This window comes from Caloenas nicobarica, chromosome 28 (assembly GCF_036013445.1).
Source record: "Caloenas nicobarica isolate bCalNic1 chromosome 28, bCalNic1.hap1, whole genome shotgun sequence".
In the NCBI taxonomy this organism is placed as follows: Eukaryota; Metazoa; Chordata; class Aves; order Columbiformes; family Columbidae; genus Caloenas; species Caloenas nicobarica.
In genome coordinates, this window is record NC_088272.1 from 195,575 (window position 1) to 215,170 (window position 19,596).

A 19,596-nucleotide genomic window follows, 5' to 3' on the forward strand; every position below is an offset into this window, starting at 1 on the left:
ATATCCCCCCCATTGAACCCCCATATCCCCCCACATTAACCCCCCATATCCCCCCATTATAACCCCCATATCCCCCATTGTAACCCCCATATCCCCCCATTATAACCCCCATATCAACCCCCATATCCCCCCCATCAAACTCCTATAGCCCCCCACAATAACCCCCACATCCCCCCATTACCCCCTATACCAACCCCCACATCCCCCCCTATTAAACCCCCATATCCCCCCCTATTAATCCCCACATCAACCCCCATACCCCCCATTATAACCCCCACATCAACCCCCACATCCCCCCCATTACCCCCTATATCAACCCCCATGACAAGCCCCATCTCCCGCCCCGTTGCCCCCCGGTCCTCCCCACCTGCAGGGGGCTCTGCAGATAATCCTCGTAGCCGCGGGCGAACAGCTCGTAAGCCGAGGGGGGCGGCCGCTGCTGCCCCACGTGCTCCAGGTACTGCAGGTAGGCGCCCAACGGCTTGCCGCCGTGCCGGGGGGCGCCCGTCAGCACCAGCTGCACCTCCAACTGAAAAATGGGGGGCGCGGATGGCTTCGGCGACCCCAAAAACCCCCAAAACCACCCCAAAAATACCCCAAAATAACCAAAGGAAGCCCCAAAATCGACCCCCGAACGGCCAAACCCAACCAATGAACCGTGAGGCCATTGAGTCTCCCAACCACTAGGGGGCGCTAAACAGGACAATCTAGACCTCCAACTGAAAAATGGGGGGTGCGGATGGCTTCGCGGCCCCCAAAAACCCCCCAAACCCCCCAAAATGACAAAGGAAGCCCAAAAATCGACCCCCGAGAGCCCCCAAACCCAACCAATGAACGTGAGGCCGTTGAGCCTCCCAACCACTAGGGGGCGCTAAACAGGACAATCCGCACCTCCAACTGAAAAATGGGGGCGCGGATGGCTTCGGCGACCCCAAAAAACCCCCCAAACCACCCCAAAATACCCCAAAATGACCAAAGGAAGCCCAAAAATCGACCCCTGAACGGCCAAACCCAACCAACGAACCGTGAGGTCAATAGACCACATTGAGCCTCCCAACCACTAGGGGGCGCCAAACAGAACAACCCGCACCTCCAACTAAAAAATGGGGGCGTGGACGAATTCGGCGACCCCAAAAACCCCCAAAACCACCCCAAAATACCCCAAAATAACCAAAGGAAGCCCAAAAATGGACCCCCGAACGGCCAAACCCAACCAACGAACCGTGAGGTCAATAGACCACATTGAGCTCCCCAACCACTAGGGGGCGCCAAACAGAACAACCCGCACCTCCAACTAAAAAATGGGGGGCGCGGACGAATTCGGCGACCCCAAAACCCCCAAAACCACCCCAAAATACCCCAAAATAACCAAAGGAAGCCCAAAAATCGACCCCCGAGAGCCCAAACCCAACCAATGAACCGTGAGGCCGTTGAGCCTCCAACCACTAGGGGCACCAAATAGGACAATCCGCACCTGCGATAATCCCCCCATTACCCCCTAATCCCCAATAATCCAAATAATCCCCCCAATAATCCCCTAATTCCCCAATAATCCCCTAATCCCCCCAATAACCCCCTAATCCCCCCAAGAATCCAAATAATCCCCCCAATAATCCAAATAATCCCCCCAATAAACCCTCTAATCCCCCCAAGAATCCAAATCGTCCCCCAATATTCCCCTAATCCCCCCAATAATCCAAATAATCCCCCTAATAACCCCCTAATCCCCCCAATAATCCTTAATCCCCCCAAGAATCCCCCCACTAATCCCCTAATCCCCCCAATAACCCCCTAGTCCCCCCAATAATACCAATAATCCCCCCAATAACCCCCTAATCCCCCCAATAATCCCAATAATCTCCCCAATAACCCCCTAATCCCCCCAATAATCCCAAAATCCCAATAACCCCCTAATCCCCCCAAGAATCCCAATTATCCCCCAATAATCCCCTATTCCCCCTATAACCCCCTAATCCCCCCAAGAATCCCCTACTCCCCCTAATAATCCCCCCAATAACCCCCTAATCCCCCCAAGAATCCCCCCAGTAACCCCCTAATCCCCCCAATAACCCTCTAATCCCCCCAATAATCCCCCAATAACCCCCTAATCCCCCAAGAATCCAAATAATCCCCCCAATAACCCCTAATCCCCAATAACCCCCCCAATAATCCCAATTATCCCCCCAATAACCCCCTAATCCCCCAATAACCCCCCAATAATCCCAATTATCCCCACAATAACCCCCTAATCCCCCCAATAATCCCCCCAGTAACCCCCTAATCCCCCCAAGAATCCCCCCAATAATCCCAATAACCCCCTAATCTCCCAATAATCCCCCCAATAACCCCCTAATCCCCCCAATAATCCCAATTATCCCCCCAATAACCCCCTACTCCCCCCAATAACCCCCTAATCCCACCAATAATTCCAATATCCCCCAATAACCCCCTAATCCCGCCAATAACCTCCTAATCCCCCGATAATCCCCCCAATGATCCCAATAATCCCCCAATAACCCCCTAACCCCCCCAATAACCCCCCAATAATCCCAATTATCCCCCCAATAACCCCCTAATCCCCCCAATAATCCCAATTATCCCCAATAACCCCCCCAATAACCCCCATTATCCCCCGCCCGGGACCCCCCCGAGTCCTCCCCACCTTTAGGAGGCGCCCGAGGCGGCTGGTGGGGCCGGGACAGCAAGGGAAACCTTTCTTGTTGGTGAGGACAGGCTGGTGGGCAGCACGGCCGCCCGCAGCGGCTCCCCAGCCAGCGGGCCAGGGCCGGCCCCGACGGCAGGTCCGGGCCCAGCTCCAGCGCTGTGGGCCGATATATGGGGCGCTGTGGGTCCCCACTGGGCTCTATGGGTCCCCATTGGGCTCCACTGGGCTCTATGGGTCCCCATTGGGCTCCATTGGGCTCTATTGGGTCTGTGGGTCTCTATGGGGGTCTATGGGTCCACATTGGGCTCCATTGGGCTCTATTGGGTCTATGGGTCTCTATGGGGGTCTATGGGTCCCCATTGGGTCCATTGGGCTCTACTGGGGTCTGTTGGGCTCTACTGGGTCTCTATGGGGTCTATGGGTCCCCATTGGGCTCCATTGGGTCTATTGGGCTCCATTGGGCTCTACTGGGTCTCTATGGGGGTCTATGGGTCCCCATTGGGCTCCATTGGGCTCTATTGGGGTCTATGGGTCTCTATGGGTCTCCTATGGGGTCTCTATTGGGGTCTATGGGTCCCCATTGGGCTCCATTGGGGTCTATTGGGCTCCATTGGGCTCTACTGGGGTCTCTATGGGGGTCTATGGGTCCCCATTGGGCTCCATTGGGCTCTATTGGGTCTATGGGTCTCTATGGGGGTCTATGGGTCCCCATTGGGGTCTATTGGGCTCTATGGGTCCCCATTGGGCTCTATTGGGTTCCTATTGGGCTCTATTGGGCTCTATGGGTCTCTATTGGGCTCTATGGGGTCTATTGGGCTCTATTGGGCTCTATGGGGCTCTATTGGGCTCTATGGGGGGTCTATGGGGCTCTATGGGGCTCCCCCAGCCAGCGGGCCAGGGCCGGCCCCGACAGCAGGTCCGGGCCCAGCTCCAGCGCTGTGGGCCGATATATGGGGCGCTGTGGGTCCCCACTGGGCTCTGTGGGTCCCCATTGGGCTCCATTGGCTCTATGGGTCCCCACTGGGCTCCATTGGGCTCTATTGGGTCTGTGGGTCTCTATGGGGCTCTATGGGTCCCCATTGGGCTCCATTGGGCTCTATTGGGTCTATGGGTCTCTATGGGGGTCTATGGGTCCCCATTGGGCTCCATTGGGCTCTACTGGGGTCTGTTGGGCTCTACTGGGTCTCTATGTGGGTCTATGGGCCCCATTGGGTCTATTGGGCTCTATGGGTCCCCATTGGGTCTATTGGGCTCTATGGGTCCCCATTGGGGTCTATTGGGCTCTATTGGGTCTATGGGTCTCTATGGGAGTCTATGGGTCCCCATTGGGCTCCATTGGGCTCTATTGGGTCTATGGGTCTCTATGGGGGTCTATGGGTCCCCATTGGGGTCTATTGGGCTCTATTGGGTCTATGGGTCTCTATGGGAGTCTATGGGTCCCCATTGGGGTCTATTGGGCTCTATTGGGTCCCCATTGGGCTCCATTGGGCTCCATGGGTCTCTATGGGGCTCTGTGGGTCCCCATTGGGCTCCATTGGGCTCTATTGCGTCTATGGGTGTCTATGGGTCCCCATTGGGGTCCATTGGGCTCTATTGGGGTCTATTGGGCTCTATGGGTCCCCATTGGGCTCCATTGGGCTCCATTGGCTCTATTGGGTCTATGGGTCTCTATGGGGCTCTATGGGTCCCCATTGGGCTCCATTGGGCTCTATTGGGTCTATGGGTCTCTATGGGGCTCTATGGGTCCCCATTGGGTCCATGGGGCTCTATTGGGCTCTATTGGGGTCTATTGGGCTCTATGGTTCTCTATGGGGGTCTATGGGTCCCCATTGGGGTCTGTTGGGCTCCATTGGGCTCTATTGGGGTCTATTGGGCTCTATGGGTCCCCATTGGGCTCCATTGGGCTCTATTGGGTCTCTATGGGGGTCTATGGGTCCCCATTGGGCTCCATTGGGGTCTGTTGGGCTCCATTGGGCTCTATTGGGGTCTATTGGGCTCTATGGGTCCCCATTGGGCTCCATTGGGCTCTATTGGGTCTCTATGGGGGTCTATGGGTCCCCATTGGGCTCCATTGGGCTCTATTGGGTCTATGGGTCTCTATGGGGGTCTATGGGTCCCCATTGGGCTCTATTGGGCTCTATTGGGTCTATGGGTCTCTATGGGGGTCTATGGGTCCCCATTGGGCTCCATTGGGCTCTATTGGGCTCTATGGGTCCCCATTGGGCTCCATTGGGTCTATGGGTCCCCATTGGGGTCTATTGGGCTCTATTGGGTCCTATGGGTCTCTATGGGGGTCTATGGGTCCCCATTGGCTCCATTGGGCTCTATTGGGTCTCTATGGGGCTCTATGGGTCCCCATTGGGCTCCATTGGGCTCTATTGGGTCTATGGGTCTCTATGGGGGTCTATGGGTCCCCATTGGGGTCTATTGGGCTCTATTGGGTCTATGGGTCTCTATGGGGCTCTATGGGTCCCCATTGGGCTCCATTGGGGTCTATTGGGCTCCATTGGGCTCTATTGGGTCTCTATGGGGGTCTATGGGTCCCCATTGGGCTCCATTGGGCTCTATTGGGTCTCTATGGGGGTCTATGGGTCCCCATTGGGCTCCATTGGGCTCTATTGGGTCTATGGGTCTCTATGGGTCTCCTATGGGGCTCTATTGGGCTCTATTGGGGTCTATGGGTCCCCATTGGGCTCCATTGGCTCTATTGGGTCTATGGGTCTCTATGGGGCTCTATGGGTCCCCATTGGGCTCCATTGGGGTCTATTGGGCTCCATTGGGCTCTATTGGGTCTCTATGGGGTCTATGGGTCCCCATTGGGCTCCATTGGGCTCTATTGGGTCTCTATGGGGGTCTATGGGTCCCCATTGGGCTCCATTGGGCTCTATTGGGCTCTATTGGGGTCTATGGGTCCCCATTGGGCTCCATTGGGCTCTATTGGGTCTATGGGTCTCTATGGGGCTCTATGGGTCCCCATTGGGCTCCATTGGGGTCTATTGGGCTCCATTGGGCTCTATTGGGTCTCTATGGGGGTCTATGGGTCCCCATTGGGCTCCATTGGGCTCTATTGGGTCTCTATGGGGGTCTATGGGTCCCCATTGGGCTCCATTGGGCTCTATTGGGTCTATGGGTCTCTATGGGGGTCTATGGGTCCCCATTGGGGTCTATTGGGCTCTATTGGGTCTATGGGTCTCTATGGGGGTCTATGGGTCCCCATTGGGCTCCATTGGGCTCTATTGGGCTCTATGGGTCCCCATTGGGCTCCATTGGGGTCTATTGGGCTCCATTGGGCTCTATTGGGTCTCTATGGGGGTCTATGGGTCCCCATTGGGCTCCATTGGGCTCTATTGGGTCTATGGGTCTCTATGGGTCTCCTATGGGGCTCTATTGGGCTCTATTGGGGTCTATGGGTCCCCATTGGGCTCCATTGGGCTCTATTGGGTCTATGGGTCTCTATGGGGCTCTATGGGTCCCCATTGGGCTCCATTGGGGTCTATTGGGCTCCATTGGGCTCTATTGGGTCTCTATGGGGGTCTATGGGTCCCCATTGGGCTCCATTGGGCTCTATTGGGTCTATGGGTCTCTATGGGGGTCTATGGGTCCCCATTGGGGTCTATTGGGCTCTATTGGGTCTATGGGTCTCTATGGGGGTCTATGGGTCCCCATTGGGCTCCATTGGGCTCTATTGGGCTCTATGGGTCCCCATTGGGCTCCATTGGGGTCTATTGGGCTCCATTGGGCTCTATTGGGTCTCTATGGGGGTCTATGGGTCCCCATTGGGCTCCATTGGGCTCTATTGGGTCTATGGGTCTCTATGGGTCTCCTATGGGGCTCTATTGGGCTCTATTGGGGTCTATGGGTCCCCATTGGGCTCCATTGGGCTCTATTGGGTCTATGGCTCTCTATGGGGCTCTATGGGTCCCCATTGGGCTCCATTGGGGTCTATTGGGCTCCATTGGGCTCTATTGGGTCTCTATGGGGGTCTATGGGTCCCCATTGGGCTCCATTGGGCTCTATTGGGCTCTATGGGTCCCCATTGGGCTCCATTGGGTCTATGGGTCCCCATTGGGGTCTATTGGGCTCTATTGGGTCTATGGGTCTCTATGGGGGTCTATGGGTCCCCATTGGGCTCCATTGGGCTCTATTGGGTCTCTATGGGGCTCTATGGGTCCCCATTGGGCTCCATTGGGCTCTATTGGGTCTATGGGTCTCTATGGGGGTCTATGGGTCCCCATTGGGGTCTATTGGGCTCTATTGGGTCTATGGGTCTCTATGGGGCTCTATGGGTCCCCATTGGGCTCCATTGGGGTCTATTGGGCTCCATTGGGCTCTATTGGGTCTCTATGGGGGTCTATGGGTCCCCATTGGGCTCCATTGGGCTCTATTGGGTCTCTATGGGGGTCTATGGGTCCCCATTGGGCTCCATTGGGCTCTATTGGGTCTATGGGTCTCTATGGGTCTCCTATGGGGCTCTATTGGGCTCTATTGGGGTCTATGGGTCCCCATTGGGCTCCATTGGGCTCTATTGGGTCTATGGGTCTCTATGGGGCTCTATGGGGCCCCATTGGGCTCCATTGGGGTCTATTGGGCTCCATTGGGCTCTATTGGGTCTCTATGGGGGTCTATGGGTCCCCATTGGGCTCCATTGGGCTCTATTGGGTCTATGGGTCTCTATGGGGGTCTATGGGTCTCCTATGGGGCTCTATTGGGCTCTATTGGGGTCTATTGGGGTCTATGGGTCCCCATTGGGCTCTATTGGGCTCTATTGGGCTGATTGGGCTCTATTGGGCTCTATGGGTCTCTACGGGTCTCCATGGGGCTCTATGGGGCTCTATTGGGCTCTATTGGGCTCTATGGGTCCCCATTGGTCCCTATGGGTCTCTATGGGTCCCCATTGGTCTCTATGGGGCTCTATGGGTCCCCATTGGTCCCTATGGGTATCTATGGGTCCCCATTGGTCTCTATGGGGCTCTATGGGTCCCACCCTCCCCCATTCAACCCAATGGGACGCGGGAAGGGGGCGGGGCCATCTCAGGCCCCGCCCACCCCGAGGCCCCGCCCACCCCGAGCCCCGCCCCCACTCACCGACCCCCACGCGCTTGTTGTAGTCGCAGAGGGTGCGGAAATCGTTCCACCTGCCCCAAAACCCCCAGAATTCAGCCCACAAAAAAGAAACCACCACCCCGGGGACCCCAAACCCCACCCCCCCCAAACCCCCCTCCCCCCCCCCCCAAAAACCCGCCCGAAATGCCCCAAAATGCCCCAAAAAGGCACCGACCAGCGCCAGGTTTTCTCCTCGGCCTCCGGGCCTGCAGGGGGCGCCGGCTCGTTGGAGATGACGTCGTCTCGTTGGTCCTCGGGGGCCAGGAGGGGCACCTGCACCCACACCTGCCCAGTATAGACCAGTATAAACCAATGTGCACCAGTACGAACCAGTACAAACCAGTATAAACCAGTACAGACCAGTATAAACCAGTACAAACCAGTATAAACCAGTATGGACCAGTATAACCCACTATAAGCCCCAGCAAACTCCCAGGAGCGGCACCCACACCTGCCCAGTATAGACCAGTATAAACCAATGTGGACCAGTACGAACCAGTACGAACCAGTACAAACCAGTACAAACCAGTATAAACCAGTACAAACCAGTATAAACCAGTACAAACCAGTATAAACCAGTATGGACCGGTATAACCCACTATAAGCCCCAGCAAACTCCCAGGAGCGGCACCCACACCTGCCCAGTATAGACCAGTATAAACCAATGTGCACCAGTACAAACCAGTACAAACCAGTATAAACCAGTACAAACCAGTATAAACCAGTATAGACCAGTATAAACCAGTATGGACCAGTATAACCCACTATAAGCCCCAGCAAACTCCCAGGAGCGGCACCCACACCTGCCCAGTATAGACCAGTATAAACCAATGTGCACCAGTACAAACCAGTACAAACCAGTATAAACCAGTACAAACCAGTATAAACCAGTATAGACCAGTATAAACCAGTATGGACCAGTATAACTCACTATAAGCCCCAGCAAACTCCCAGGAGCGGCACCCACACCTGCCCAGTATAGACCAGTATAAACCAATATGGACCAGTACAAACCAGTATAAACCAATATGGACCAGTACAAACCAGTATAAACCAGTATGGACCGGTATGGACCAGTATGGACCAGTATAACCCACTATAAGCCCCAGCAAACTCCCAGGAGCGGCACCCACACCTGCCCAGTATAGACCAGTATAAACCAGGATGGACCAGTACAAGCCAGTACAAACCAGTATAAACCAGTACAAACCAGTATAAACCAGTATAAACCAGTATGGACCAGTATAAACCAGTATAAGCCCCACCAAACTCCCAGGAGCGGCACCCACACCTGCCCAGTATAGACCAGTATAAACCAATATGGACCAGTACAAACCAGTATAAACCAGAACAAGCCAGTACAAACCCGTATAAACCAGTACAAACCAGTATAAACCAGTATAGACCAGTATAAACCAGTATGGACCAGTATAACCCACTATAAGCCCCAGCAAACTCCCAGGAGCGGCACCCACACCTGCCCAGTATAGACCAGTATAAACGCATGTGCACCAGTACAAACCAGTACAAACCAGTATAAACCAGTACAAACCAGTATAAACCAGTATGGACCAGTATAAACCAGTATGGACCGGTATAACCCACTATAAGCCCCAGCAAACTCCCAGGAGCGGCACCCACACCTGCCCAGTATAGACCAGTATAAACCAATGTGCACCACTACAAACCAGTACAAACTAGTACAAACCAGTACAAACCAATACAAACCAGTATAAACCAGTATAGACCAGTATAAACCAGTATGGACCAGTATAACTCACTATAAGCCCCAGCAAACTCCCAGGAGCGGCACCCACACCTGCGCAGTATAGACCAGTATAAACCAGGATGGACCAGTACAAACCAGTATAAACCAGTACAAACCGGTATAAACCAGTATAAACCAGTACAAACCAGTATAAACCAGTATAGACCGGTATAACCCACTATAAGCCCCAGCAAACTCCCAGGAGCGGCACCCACACCTGCCCAGTATAGACCAGTATAAACCAATGTGGACCAGTACGGACCAGTACAAACCAGTATAAACCAGTACAAACCAGTATAAACCAGTATGGACCAGTATAAACCGGTATAACCCACTATAAGCCCCAGCAAACTCCCAGGAGCGGCACCCACACCTGCCCAGTATAGACCAGTATAAACCAATGTGCACCACTACAAACCAGTACAGACCAGTATAAACCAGTACAAACCAGTATAAACCAGTATGGACCAGTGTGGACCAGTATGGACCAGTGTAACCCACTATAAGCCCCAGCAAACTCCCAGGAGCGGCACCCACACCTGCCCAGTATAGACCAGTATAAACCAATGTGCACCACTACAAACCACTATAAACCAGTACAAGCCAGTACAAACCCGTATAAACCAGTACAAACCAGTATAAACCAGTATAGACCAGTATGGACCAGCATAAACCAGTATAACCCACTATAAGCCCCAGCAAACTCCCAAGAGCGGCACCCACACCTGCCCAGTATAGACCAGTATAAACCAATGTGGACCAGTACGGACCAGTACAAACCAGTATAAACCAGTACAAACCAGTACAAACCAGTATGGACCAGTATGGACCAGCATAAACCAGTATAACCCACTATAAGCCCCAGCAAACTCCCAAGAGCGGCACCCACACCTCCCCAGTATAGACCAGCATGGACCAGTATGAACCAGTATAAACCAGTATGGACCAGTATAACCCACTATAAGCCCCAGCAAACCCCCAGGAGCGGCACCCACACCTGACCAGTATAGACCAGTATAGACCAGTATGAACAAATATGAACTGGTCCACACCAGTATCCCCAGTTTAATTCTTCCCAGTATAACCAGTGCCCACAAACCCCCTCCCAGTTTGTCCCAGTTCCCCCCAGTTTGTCCCAATAACCCTCCCAGTTCCTCCCAGACCCTCCCAGTTTGTCCCAGTCCCTCCCAGTTTGTCCCAATGACCCTCCCAGTCCCTCCCAGTTCCCCCCAGTTCGTCCCAGTCCCTCCCAGTTCCCCCCATTTTGTCCCAATAACCCTCCCAGTTCCTCCCAGTTCCTCCCAGTTTGTCCCAGTTCCTCCCAGTTTGTCCCAGTCCCCTCCCAGTTTGTCCCAATAGCCCTCCCAGTTCCTCCCAGTCCCTCCCAGCTCCCCCCATTTTGTCCCAACAACCCTCCCAGTTCCTCCCAGTCACTCCCAGTTTGTCCCAGTTCCCCCCATTTTGTCCCAATAACCCTCCCAGTTCCTCCCAGTTTCTCCCAGTCGCTCCCAGTTCCCCCCAGTTCCTCCCAGTCCCTCCCAGTTCCCCCCATTTTGTACCAATAACCCTCCCAGTTCCTCCCACTTTGTCCCAGTCCCTCCCAGTTTGTCCCAATGACCCTCCCAGTCCCTCCCAGTTCCTCCCAGTTCCTCCCAGTCCCTCCCAGTTCCCCCCATTTTGTCCCAACAACCCTCCCAGTTCCTCCCAGTCTCTCCCAGTTCCACCCAGTTCCTCCCAGTTCCCCCAACTTTGTCCCAATAACCCTCCCAGTTCCTCCCAGTCCCTCCCAGTTTGTCCCAATGACCCTCCCAGTTCCCCCCATTTTGTCCCAATAACCCTCCCAGTCCCTCCCAGTTTGTCCCAGTCCCTCCCAGTTTGTCCCAATGACCCTCCCAGTCCCTCCCAGTTCCCCCCACTTTGTCCCAATAACCCTCCCAGTTCCTCCCTGTCCCTCCCAGTTTGTCCCAGTCCCTCCCAGTTTGTCCCAGTCCCTCCCAGTTTGTCCCAATGACCCTCCCAGTCCCTCCCAGTTCCCCCCAGTTCCTCCCAGTCCCTCCCAGTTTGTCCCAATGACGCTCCCAGTTCCTCCCAGTCTCTCCCAGTTCCTCCCACTTTATCCCAATAACCCTCCCAGTTTCTCCCAGTCCCTCCCAGTTTCTCCCAGTCCCTCCCAGTTTGTCCCAATGACCCTCCCAGTTCCCCCCAGTTCCTCCCAGTCCCTCCCAGTTCCCCTCATTTTGTCCCAATAACCCTCCCAGTTCCTCCCAGACCCTCCCAGTTTGTCCCAGTTCCCCCCAGTTTGTCCCAATGACCCTCCCAGTCCCTCCCAGTTCCCCCCAGTTCATCCCAACAACCCTCCCAGTTACCCCCATTTTGTCCCAATAACTCTCCCAGTTCCTCCCAGTTTGTCCCAATATCCCTCCCAGTTCCTTCCAGTTTGTCCCAATAACCCTCCCAGTTCCTCCCAGTCCCTCCCAGTTCCCCCCATTTTGTCCCAATAACCCTCCCAGTTCCTCCCAGTTCCTCCCAGTTTGTCCCAATGACCCTCCCAGTTCCTCCCAGTCCCTCCCAGTTCCCCCCATTTTGTCCCAATAACCCTCCCAGTTCCTCCCAGTTTGTCCCAGTCCCTCCCAGTTCCTCCCTGTTTGTCCCAATAACCCTCCCAGTCCCACCCAGTCCCTCCCAGTTTTTCCCAACGACCCTCCCAGTATCCAACTAGGACCAACCCAACCAACCTCCCCAGTAGAACTCCCCCCCAGTGCTCCCAGTATAACCAGTTTGGGGGCACTCACCGCCGCCCCCTGCTGGCCCAGCAGGAAGGCGCTGAGCCCCCTGGCCAGGTTGGGCCCGTCCCCCTCCCTGAGGGGCAGCAGGAACGCGGGGACCCCCAGGTACGCCCCGAAATCCAGCTCCTGCCGCAGCGCCTGCAAAACGGGGGGCGGTGGGGGGCCCCCCGGAGACGCCCCCCCGGGGACCAAGCGGTGAAAACCGGGTGAGAAACGGCCCGAAAATGGGGAAATTGGGGCCAAAATGGGGGCGACGGGGGCAATGGGGGTCTATGAAGGTCAATGGGGGTCAATGGGGGTCAACTGGGGTCAATGGGGGTCAACTGAGGTCAATGGGGGTCAATGAAAGTCAATGGGGGTCAATGGGGTCAACTGGGGTCAATGGGGTCAATGGGGGTCAACTGGGGTCAATGGGAATCAATGGGGGTCAATGGGGGTCAACTGGGGTCAATGGGGGTCAATGGGGGGCGAATGGGAATCAATGCGGTCAATGGGGGTCTATGAAAGTCAATGGGGGTCAATGGGGTCAACTGGGGTCAATGGGGTCAATGGGTGTCAACTGGGGTCTATGGGAATCAATGGGGGTCAATGGGGGTCAACTGGGGTCAACGGGGGTCAATGGGAATCAATGGGAATCAATGGGGGGCGATGGGGGGCAATGGGAATCAATGGGAATCAATGGGAATCAATGGGGGGCGATGGGAATCAATGGGAATCAATGGGAATCAATGGGGGGCAATGGAAATCAATGGGAATCAATGGGGGGCAATGGGAATCAATGGGGGCAATGGGAATCAATGGGGGGCAATGGGAATCAATGGGGTCAATGGGGTCAATGGGAATCAATGGGAATCAATGGGAATCAATGGGAATCAATGGGGGCAATGGGAATCAATGGGGGGCAATGGGGGCAATGGGGTCAATGGGAATCAATGGGAATCAATGGGGGGCAATGGGAATCAATGGGAATCAATGGGGTCAATGGGGTCAATGGGAATCAATGGGAATCAATGGGAATCAATGGGGGGCAGTGGGGGGCAATGGGAATCAATGGGAATCAATGGGGGGCAATGGGGGGCAATGGGAATCAATGGGAATCAATGGGAATCAATGGGGGGCAGTGGGGGGCAATGGGAATCAATGGGAATCAATGGGGGGCAGTGGGGGGCAATGGGAATCAATGGGAATCAATGGGGGGCAATGGGGGGCAATGGGATCAATGGGAATCAATGGGGGGCAATGGGATCAATGGGAATCAATGGGAATCAATGGGAATCAGTGGGAATCAATGGGGGGCAACGGGAATCAATGGGAATCAATGGGGGGCAATGGGGGGCAATGGGAATCAATGGAAATCAATGGGAATCAATGGGAATGAATGGGAATCAATGGGGGCAATGGGAATTAATGGGGGCAATGGCGTCAATGGGGGTCAATGGGGATCAATGGGGGGCCCCCAAAATCCTCCACCCCCCCCCAAAATTCAGGGCCCACCCCCAGGACCCCCCTAAAATTTTAAAGGGGATTTGGGGGGAGATTTGGGGGATTTTGGGGCTTTTTGGGGGCGATTTTGGGGGTGATTTTTGGTCTTATGGGAGTCAATTTTGGGGTTTTTTGGGGGCAATTTTTGGGGTGGTTTGGGGGGATTTTGGGTCTTCTTGGGGGGGATTTGGGGCTTTTTGGGGGGCGATTTGGGGGCTTTTTGGGGTCGATTTTTAGGGCACAATTTTGGGGGATTTTGGGTCTTATCGGGGGGGAATTTGGGGCATTTGGGGGTTTTTTGGGGCAATTTGGGCGTTTTTGGGGGGGCAATTTTGGGGGTGATTTTTGGTCTTATTGGGGTGATTTTGGGGCTTTTTGGGGGCGACTCGGAGCTTTTTTGGGGCGATTTTGGGGCTTTTTGGTGGCGATATCGGTTGTTTTTCGGGGGCGATTTTGGGGCTTTTGGGGGCAATATTTGGGGTGATTTTTGGTCTTATTGGGGCCGATTTTGGGGCTTTTTTGGGGGCGACTTTGGGGGTTTTTTCGGGGGGTCCTGGGGGCGTTTTGGGGCAATTTCGGGGCTTTTTGGGGGCAACTCGGAGCTTTTTTGGGGTGATTTCGGGGCTTTTTGGGGGCGATATTGGTCGATTTTCGGGGGAGATTTTGGGGCTTTCGGGGGCAATTTGGGGCTTTTTTGGGGGCGATTTGGGGCTTTTTTGGGGGCGATTTGGGGCTTTTTCGGGGGCGATTTTGGGGCTTTTTTGGGGGCGATTTGGGGCTTTTTTGGGGGCGATTTGGGGCTTTTTTGGGGCGATTTGGGGCTTTTTTTGGGGCGATTTGGGGCTTTTTTGGGGGCAATTTTGGGGCTTTTTTGGGGGCGATTTGGGGCTTTTTTCGAGACAATTGGGGGCTTTTTTGGGGGCGATTTTGGGGCTTTTTGGGGGCGATTTGGGGCTTTTTTCGGGGCGATTTGGGGCTTTTTTCGGGGCGATTTGGGGCTTTTTTGGGGGCGATTTGGGGCTTTTTTCGGGGCGATTTGGGGCTTTTTCGGGGGCGATTTTGGGGCTTTTTTGGGGGCGATTTGGGGCTTTTTTGGGGCGATTTGGGGCTTTTTTTGGGGCGATTTGGGGCTTTTTTGGGGGCAATTTTGGGGCTTTTTTGGGGGCGATTTGGGGCTTTTTTCGAGACAATTTGGGGCTTTTTCGGGGGCGATTTGGGGCTTTTTCGGGGCGATTTGGGGCTTTTTTCAGGGCGATTTGGGGCTTTTTTGGGGGCGATTTGGGGCTTTTTTGGGGGCGATTTGGGGCTTTTTTCGGGGCGATTTGGGGCTTTTTTCGGGGCGATTTGGGGCTTTTTTGGGGGCGATTTTGGGGCTTTTTGGGGGCGATTTGGGGCTTTTTTCGGGGCGATTTGGGGCTTTTTTCGGGGGTGATTTGGGGCTTTTTTGGGGGCGATTTGGGGCTTTTTTGGGGGCGATTTGGGGCTTTTTTGGGGGCGATTTTGGGCTTTTTTCGGGGCGATTTGGGGCTTTCTTGGGGGCGATTTGGGGCTTTTTTGGGGGCGATTTGGGGCTTTTTTGGGGGCGATTTGGGGCTTTTTTTGGGGCGATTTGGGGCTTTTTTCGGGGCGATTTTGGGCTTTTTTGGGGGCTTTTTTCGGGGGATCCTGGGGGCGTTTCGGGGCAATTTCGGGGCTTTTTGGGGGGCGATTTTCGGGGCGCCCGTCGGTTATTTCGGGGGGCGGCTCGGGGGGGATCTCCAGGGGGGTGCGGGGACGATCCCGCTGGGTTTTGGGGCCGTCCGGGGTTATTTTTGGGGGTGACTGAGGGCGATTTTGGGGGTGCCCCCCCCGGCCGACTCACGGCCTCGGCGTTGCTCCTGCCGGCCTGCGGGGGGCGGTCGGGCCGGATCCAGCCGCTCACTTTGCCCACGATGAGCGTGTTCCAGTCTGGGGGCAAAGGTCAAGGGCGGGGTCAGGGGAGGTCAAGGGCAAGGGCAGGGTCTACGGTCCCGATGGGGCTCTATGGGGCTCTATGGGCTCTATGGGGCTCTATGGGGTTCTATGGGTCTCTATGGGTCTCTATGGGCTCTATGGGCTCTATGGGGCTCTATAGGGCTCTATGGGCTCTATGGGGCTCTATGGGGCTCTATGGGGCTCTATGGGGCTCTATGGGCTCTATGGGTCCCTATGGGGCTCTATGGGTCCCCATGGGTCTCTATGGGTCTCTATGGGTCCCTATGGGGCTCTATGGGCTCTATGGGCTCTATGGAGCTCCACGGGGCTCTATGGGTCCCCATAGTCTCTATGGGTCCCTGTGGGTCCCTGTGGGTCCCTATGGGTCTCTATGGGTCGCTATGGGTCCCTATGGGGCTCTATGGGTCTCTATGGGCTCTATGTGTCGCTATGGGTCTCTATGGGTCTCTATGGGTCGCTATGGGTCCCTATGGGGCTCTATGGGTCTCTATGGGCTCTATGTGTCGCTATGGGTCTCTATGGGGCTCTATGGGTCCCTATGGGTCTCTATGGGTCTCCATGGTCTCTATGGGTCCCTATGGGCTCTATGGGTCTCTATGGGGCTCTATGGGTCCCTATGGGGCTCTATGGGGCTCTATGGTCTCTATGGGTCCCTATGGGTCCCTATGGGGCTCTATGGGTCCCTATGGGGCTCTATGGGGCTCTATGGGCTCTATGGGTCTCTATGGGGCTCTATGGGTCCCTATGGGGCTCTATGGGGCTCTATCAGCTCTATGGGTCACAATGGGTCTCTATGGGTCTCTATGGGGCTCTATGGGTCTCTATGGGGCTCTATGGGTCCCCATGGGTCTCTATGGGTCCCTATGGGGCTCTATGTGTAGCTATGGGGCTCTATGGGCTCTATGGGTCTCTATGGGTCTCTATGGCGCTCTATGGGTCTCTATGGGCTCTGTGGGGCTCTATGGGTCCCCATGGTCTCTATGGGTCTCTATGGGTCGCCATGGTCTCTATGGTTCCCTATGGGTCCCTATGGGTCTCTATGGGTCTCTATGAGTCTCTATGGGTCCCTATGGGTCCCCATGGTCTCTATGGGTCTCTGTGGGTCCCTATGGGTCTCTATGGGCTCTATGGGGCTCTATGGGTCCCTATGGGGCTCTATGGGTCCCTATGGGGCTCTATGGGGCTCTATGGGTCCCTATGGGTCCCTATGGGTCCCTATGGGGCTCCATGGGCTCTATGGGTCCCTATGGGTCTCTATGGGCTCTATGGGGCTCTATGGGTCCCTATGGGGCTCTATGGGGCTCTATGGGTCCCTATGGGTCCCTATGGGTCCCTATGGGGCTCCATGGGCTCTATGGGTCCCTATGGGGCTCTATGGGGCTCTATGGGTCGCTATGCGTCTCTATGGGTCTTTATGGATCCCTATGGGGCTCTATGGCTCTTTATGGGTCCCCATGGTCTCTGTGGGTCCCTATGGGTCCCCATGGTCTCTATGGGTCTCTATGGGTCCCTATGGGTCCCTATGGGTCCCTGTGGGTCCCTGTGGGTCCCCATGGTCTCTGTGGGTCCCTATGGGTCCCCATGGTCTCTATGGGTCTCTATGGGTCCCTATGGGTCCCCATGGTCTCCATGGGTCCCTATGGGTCCCTATGGGTCTCTATGGGTTCCTATGGGTCCCTATGGGTCTCTATGGGTCCCCATGGTCTCTATGGGTCTTTATGGGTCCCTATGGGGCTCTATGGGCTCTATAGGTCTCTATGGGGCTCTATGGCTCTTTATGGGTCCCCATGGTCTCTGTGGGTCCCTATGGGTCTCTATGGGTCCCTATAGGTCTCTATGGGTCTCTGTGGGTCCCTATGGGTCTCTATGGGTCTCTATGGTCTCTGTGGGTCCCTATGGGTCGCTATGGGTCTCTATGGGTCTCTATGGGTCCCTATGGGTCCCTATGGGTCTCTATGGGTCCCTATGGGTCCCTATGGGTCCCTATGGGTCTCTATGGGTCCCTATGGGTCTCCATGGGTCGCTATGGGTCCCACCTCTCCCCGACAGCAGCAGGTCCGATCGCGTCTGCGGCCCCGGGCGGCTCTTGGCCGGTTCGCGCACGAACTCGCGTCGGTACCGGGGGTGGAACAGCGGCACACACAGGAAATCGAACCTGGAGCGGGCCAGAAACGCCGAGAAACAGCCAAAAATGAAAAAAAACCGCTGAAAAACCCCCCACATGCCCCTCCCCGAACTCCTGGGTCCCTCCCGGACTCCTGGGTCCCTCCCGGACTCCTGGGTCCCTGGGGCACTCCTGGGTCCCTCCTGAACTCCTGGGTCCCTTGGGGCACTCCTGGGTCCCCCCCGAACTCCTGGGTCCCCCCACACTCCTGCGTCCCTTGGGGCACTCCTGGGTCCCTCCCAGACTCCTGGGTCCCTTGGGGCACTCCTGGGTCCCTCCCGCACTCCTGGGTCCCTTGGGGCACTCCTGGGTCCCTCCCGAACGCCTGGGTCCCTTGGGGCACTCCTGGCTCCCTGGGGCACTCCTGGGTCCCTTGGGGCACTCCTGGGTCCCTTGGGGCACTCCTGGGTCCCCCCCGCACTCCTGGGTCCCTGGGGCACTCCTGGGTCCCCCCGAACTCCTGGGTCCCTCCCGCACTCCTGGGTCCCTTGGGGCACTCCTGGGTCCCCCCGCACTCCTGGGTCCCTTGGGGCACTCCTGGGTCCCCCCGCACTCCTGGCTCCCCGGGGCACTCCTGGGTCCCTTGGGGCACTCCTGGGTCCCCGGGGCACTCCTGGGTCCCTTGGGGCACTCCTGGGTCCCCGGGGCACTCCTGGGTCCCTCCCAAACTCCTGGGTCCCCCCGCACTCCTGGGTCCCTTGGGGCACTCCTGGGTCCCCCCGCACTCCCGGGTCCCTGGGGCACTCCTGGGTCCCTCCCGAACTCCTGGGTCCCCCCGCACTCCTGGGTCCCCGGGGCACTCCTGGGTCCCTCCCGCACTCCTGGGTCCCTGGGGCACTCTTGGGTCCCTTGGGGCACTCCTGGGTCCCCCCGCACTCCTGGGTCCCCGGGGCACTCCTGGGTCCCTGGGGCACTCCTGGGTCCCTTGGGGCACTCCTGGGTCCCTGGGGCACTCCTGGCTCCCCGGGGCACTCCTGGGTCCCTGGGGCACTCCTGGGTCCCTGGGGCACTCCTGGGTCCCCGGGGCACTCCTGGGTCCCTTGGGGCACTCCTGGGTCCCTCACCCCTGCCGCGCCACGGCCCCCAGCGCTCCCGCCACTTCCGGGACGCAGCTCAGGTCGCGCCCGCCGGACACACGCGCCGCTCCCGCCGCCGCCGCCGCCGCCATGGCCGCCGCCGCCCCGCCCACGAAGCCCCGCTCGGCCAATCGCGCCGCGCCGCGCGGGAGCGCCAGCCAATGGGCGCGCGGCGCCGCCCGCCGACCGACGGCGCCTGCGCCGCGGCGCGCCAATCAGAGAGCGCCGCTGGGTGCCGCCCCCGCGCCAATCGCGGCGCGGCGCCGCCTGTCAATCATCCCGCTGGGCGCGGCCACGCCCCCGCGCCAGCGAGCCAATCGCAGCTCCAGGCGCCCTGTCAATCATCGCAGCGGGCGCGGCCGCGCCTCCCGCGCTAGGGAGCCAATGGGAGCGCCGCGCCAGCTGTCAATCATCGACCCGGGCGCGGCCGCTCCCACCCCGCCAGGGAGCCAATCGGAGCGCCGCGCTGCCTGTCAATCATCGCAGCGGGTGCGGCCGCGCCTCCCGCGCTAGGGAGCCAATCGCAGCGCCGCGCCGGCTGTCAATCATCCCTCCAGGCGCGCCACGCCCCTGCGCTA

The 19,596-nt window shown here is 56.9% G+C and overlaps 1 protein-coding gene across 1 annotated transcript in view; it reads right to left on the reverse strand.

The window, feature by feature from the left end:
• Positions 1–19,596, reverse strand: part of LOC135999323 (uncharacterized) — a 171,100-nt gene that overhangs the window by 140,266 nt on the left and 11,238 nt on the right. Inside the window, 9 exon segments of the mRNA XM_065652884.1 lie at positions 368–529; positions 2,663–2,730; positions 2,733–2,771; positions 2,774–2,821; positions 7,751–7,800; positions 7,944–8,053; positions 12,329–12,460; positions 15,666–15,751; positions 17,815–17,933. Coding sequence (XP_065508956.1) covers positions 368–529; positions 2,663–2,730; positions 2,733–2,771; positions 2,774–2,821; positions 7,751–7,800; positions 7,944–8,053; positions 12,329–12,460; positions 15,666–15,751; positions 17,815–17,933 — 814 coding nt within the window.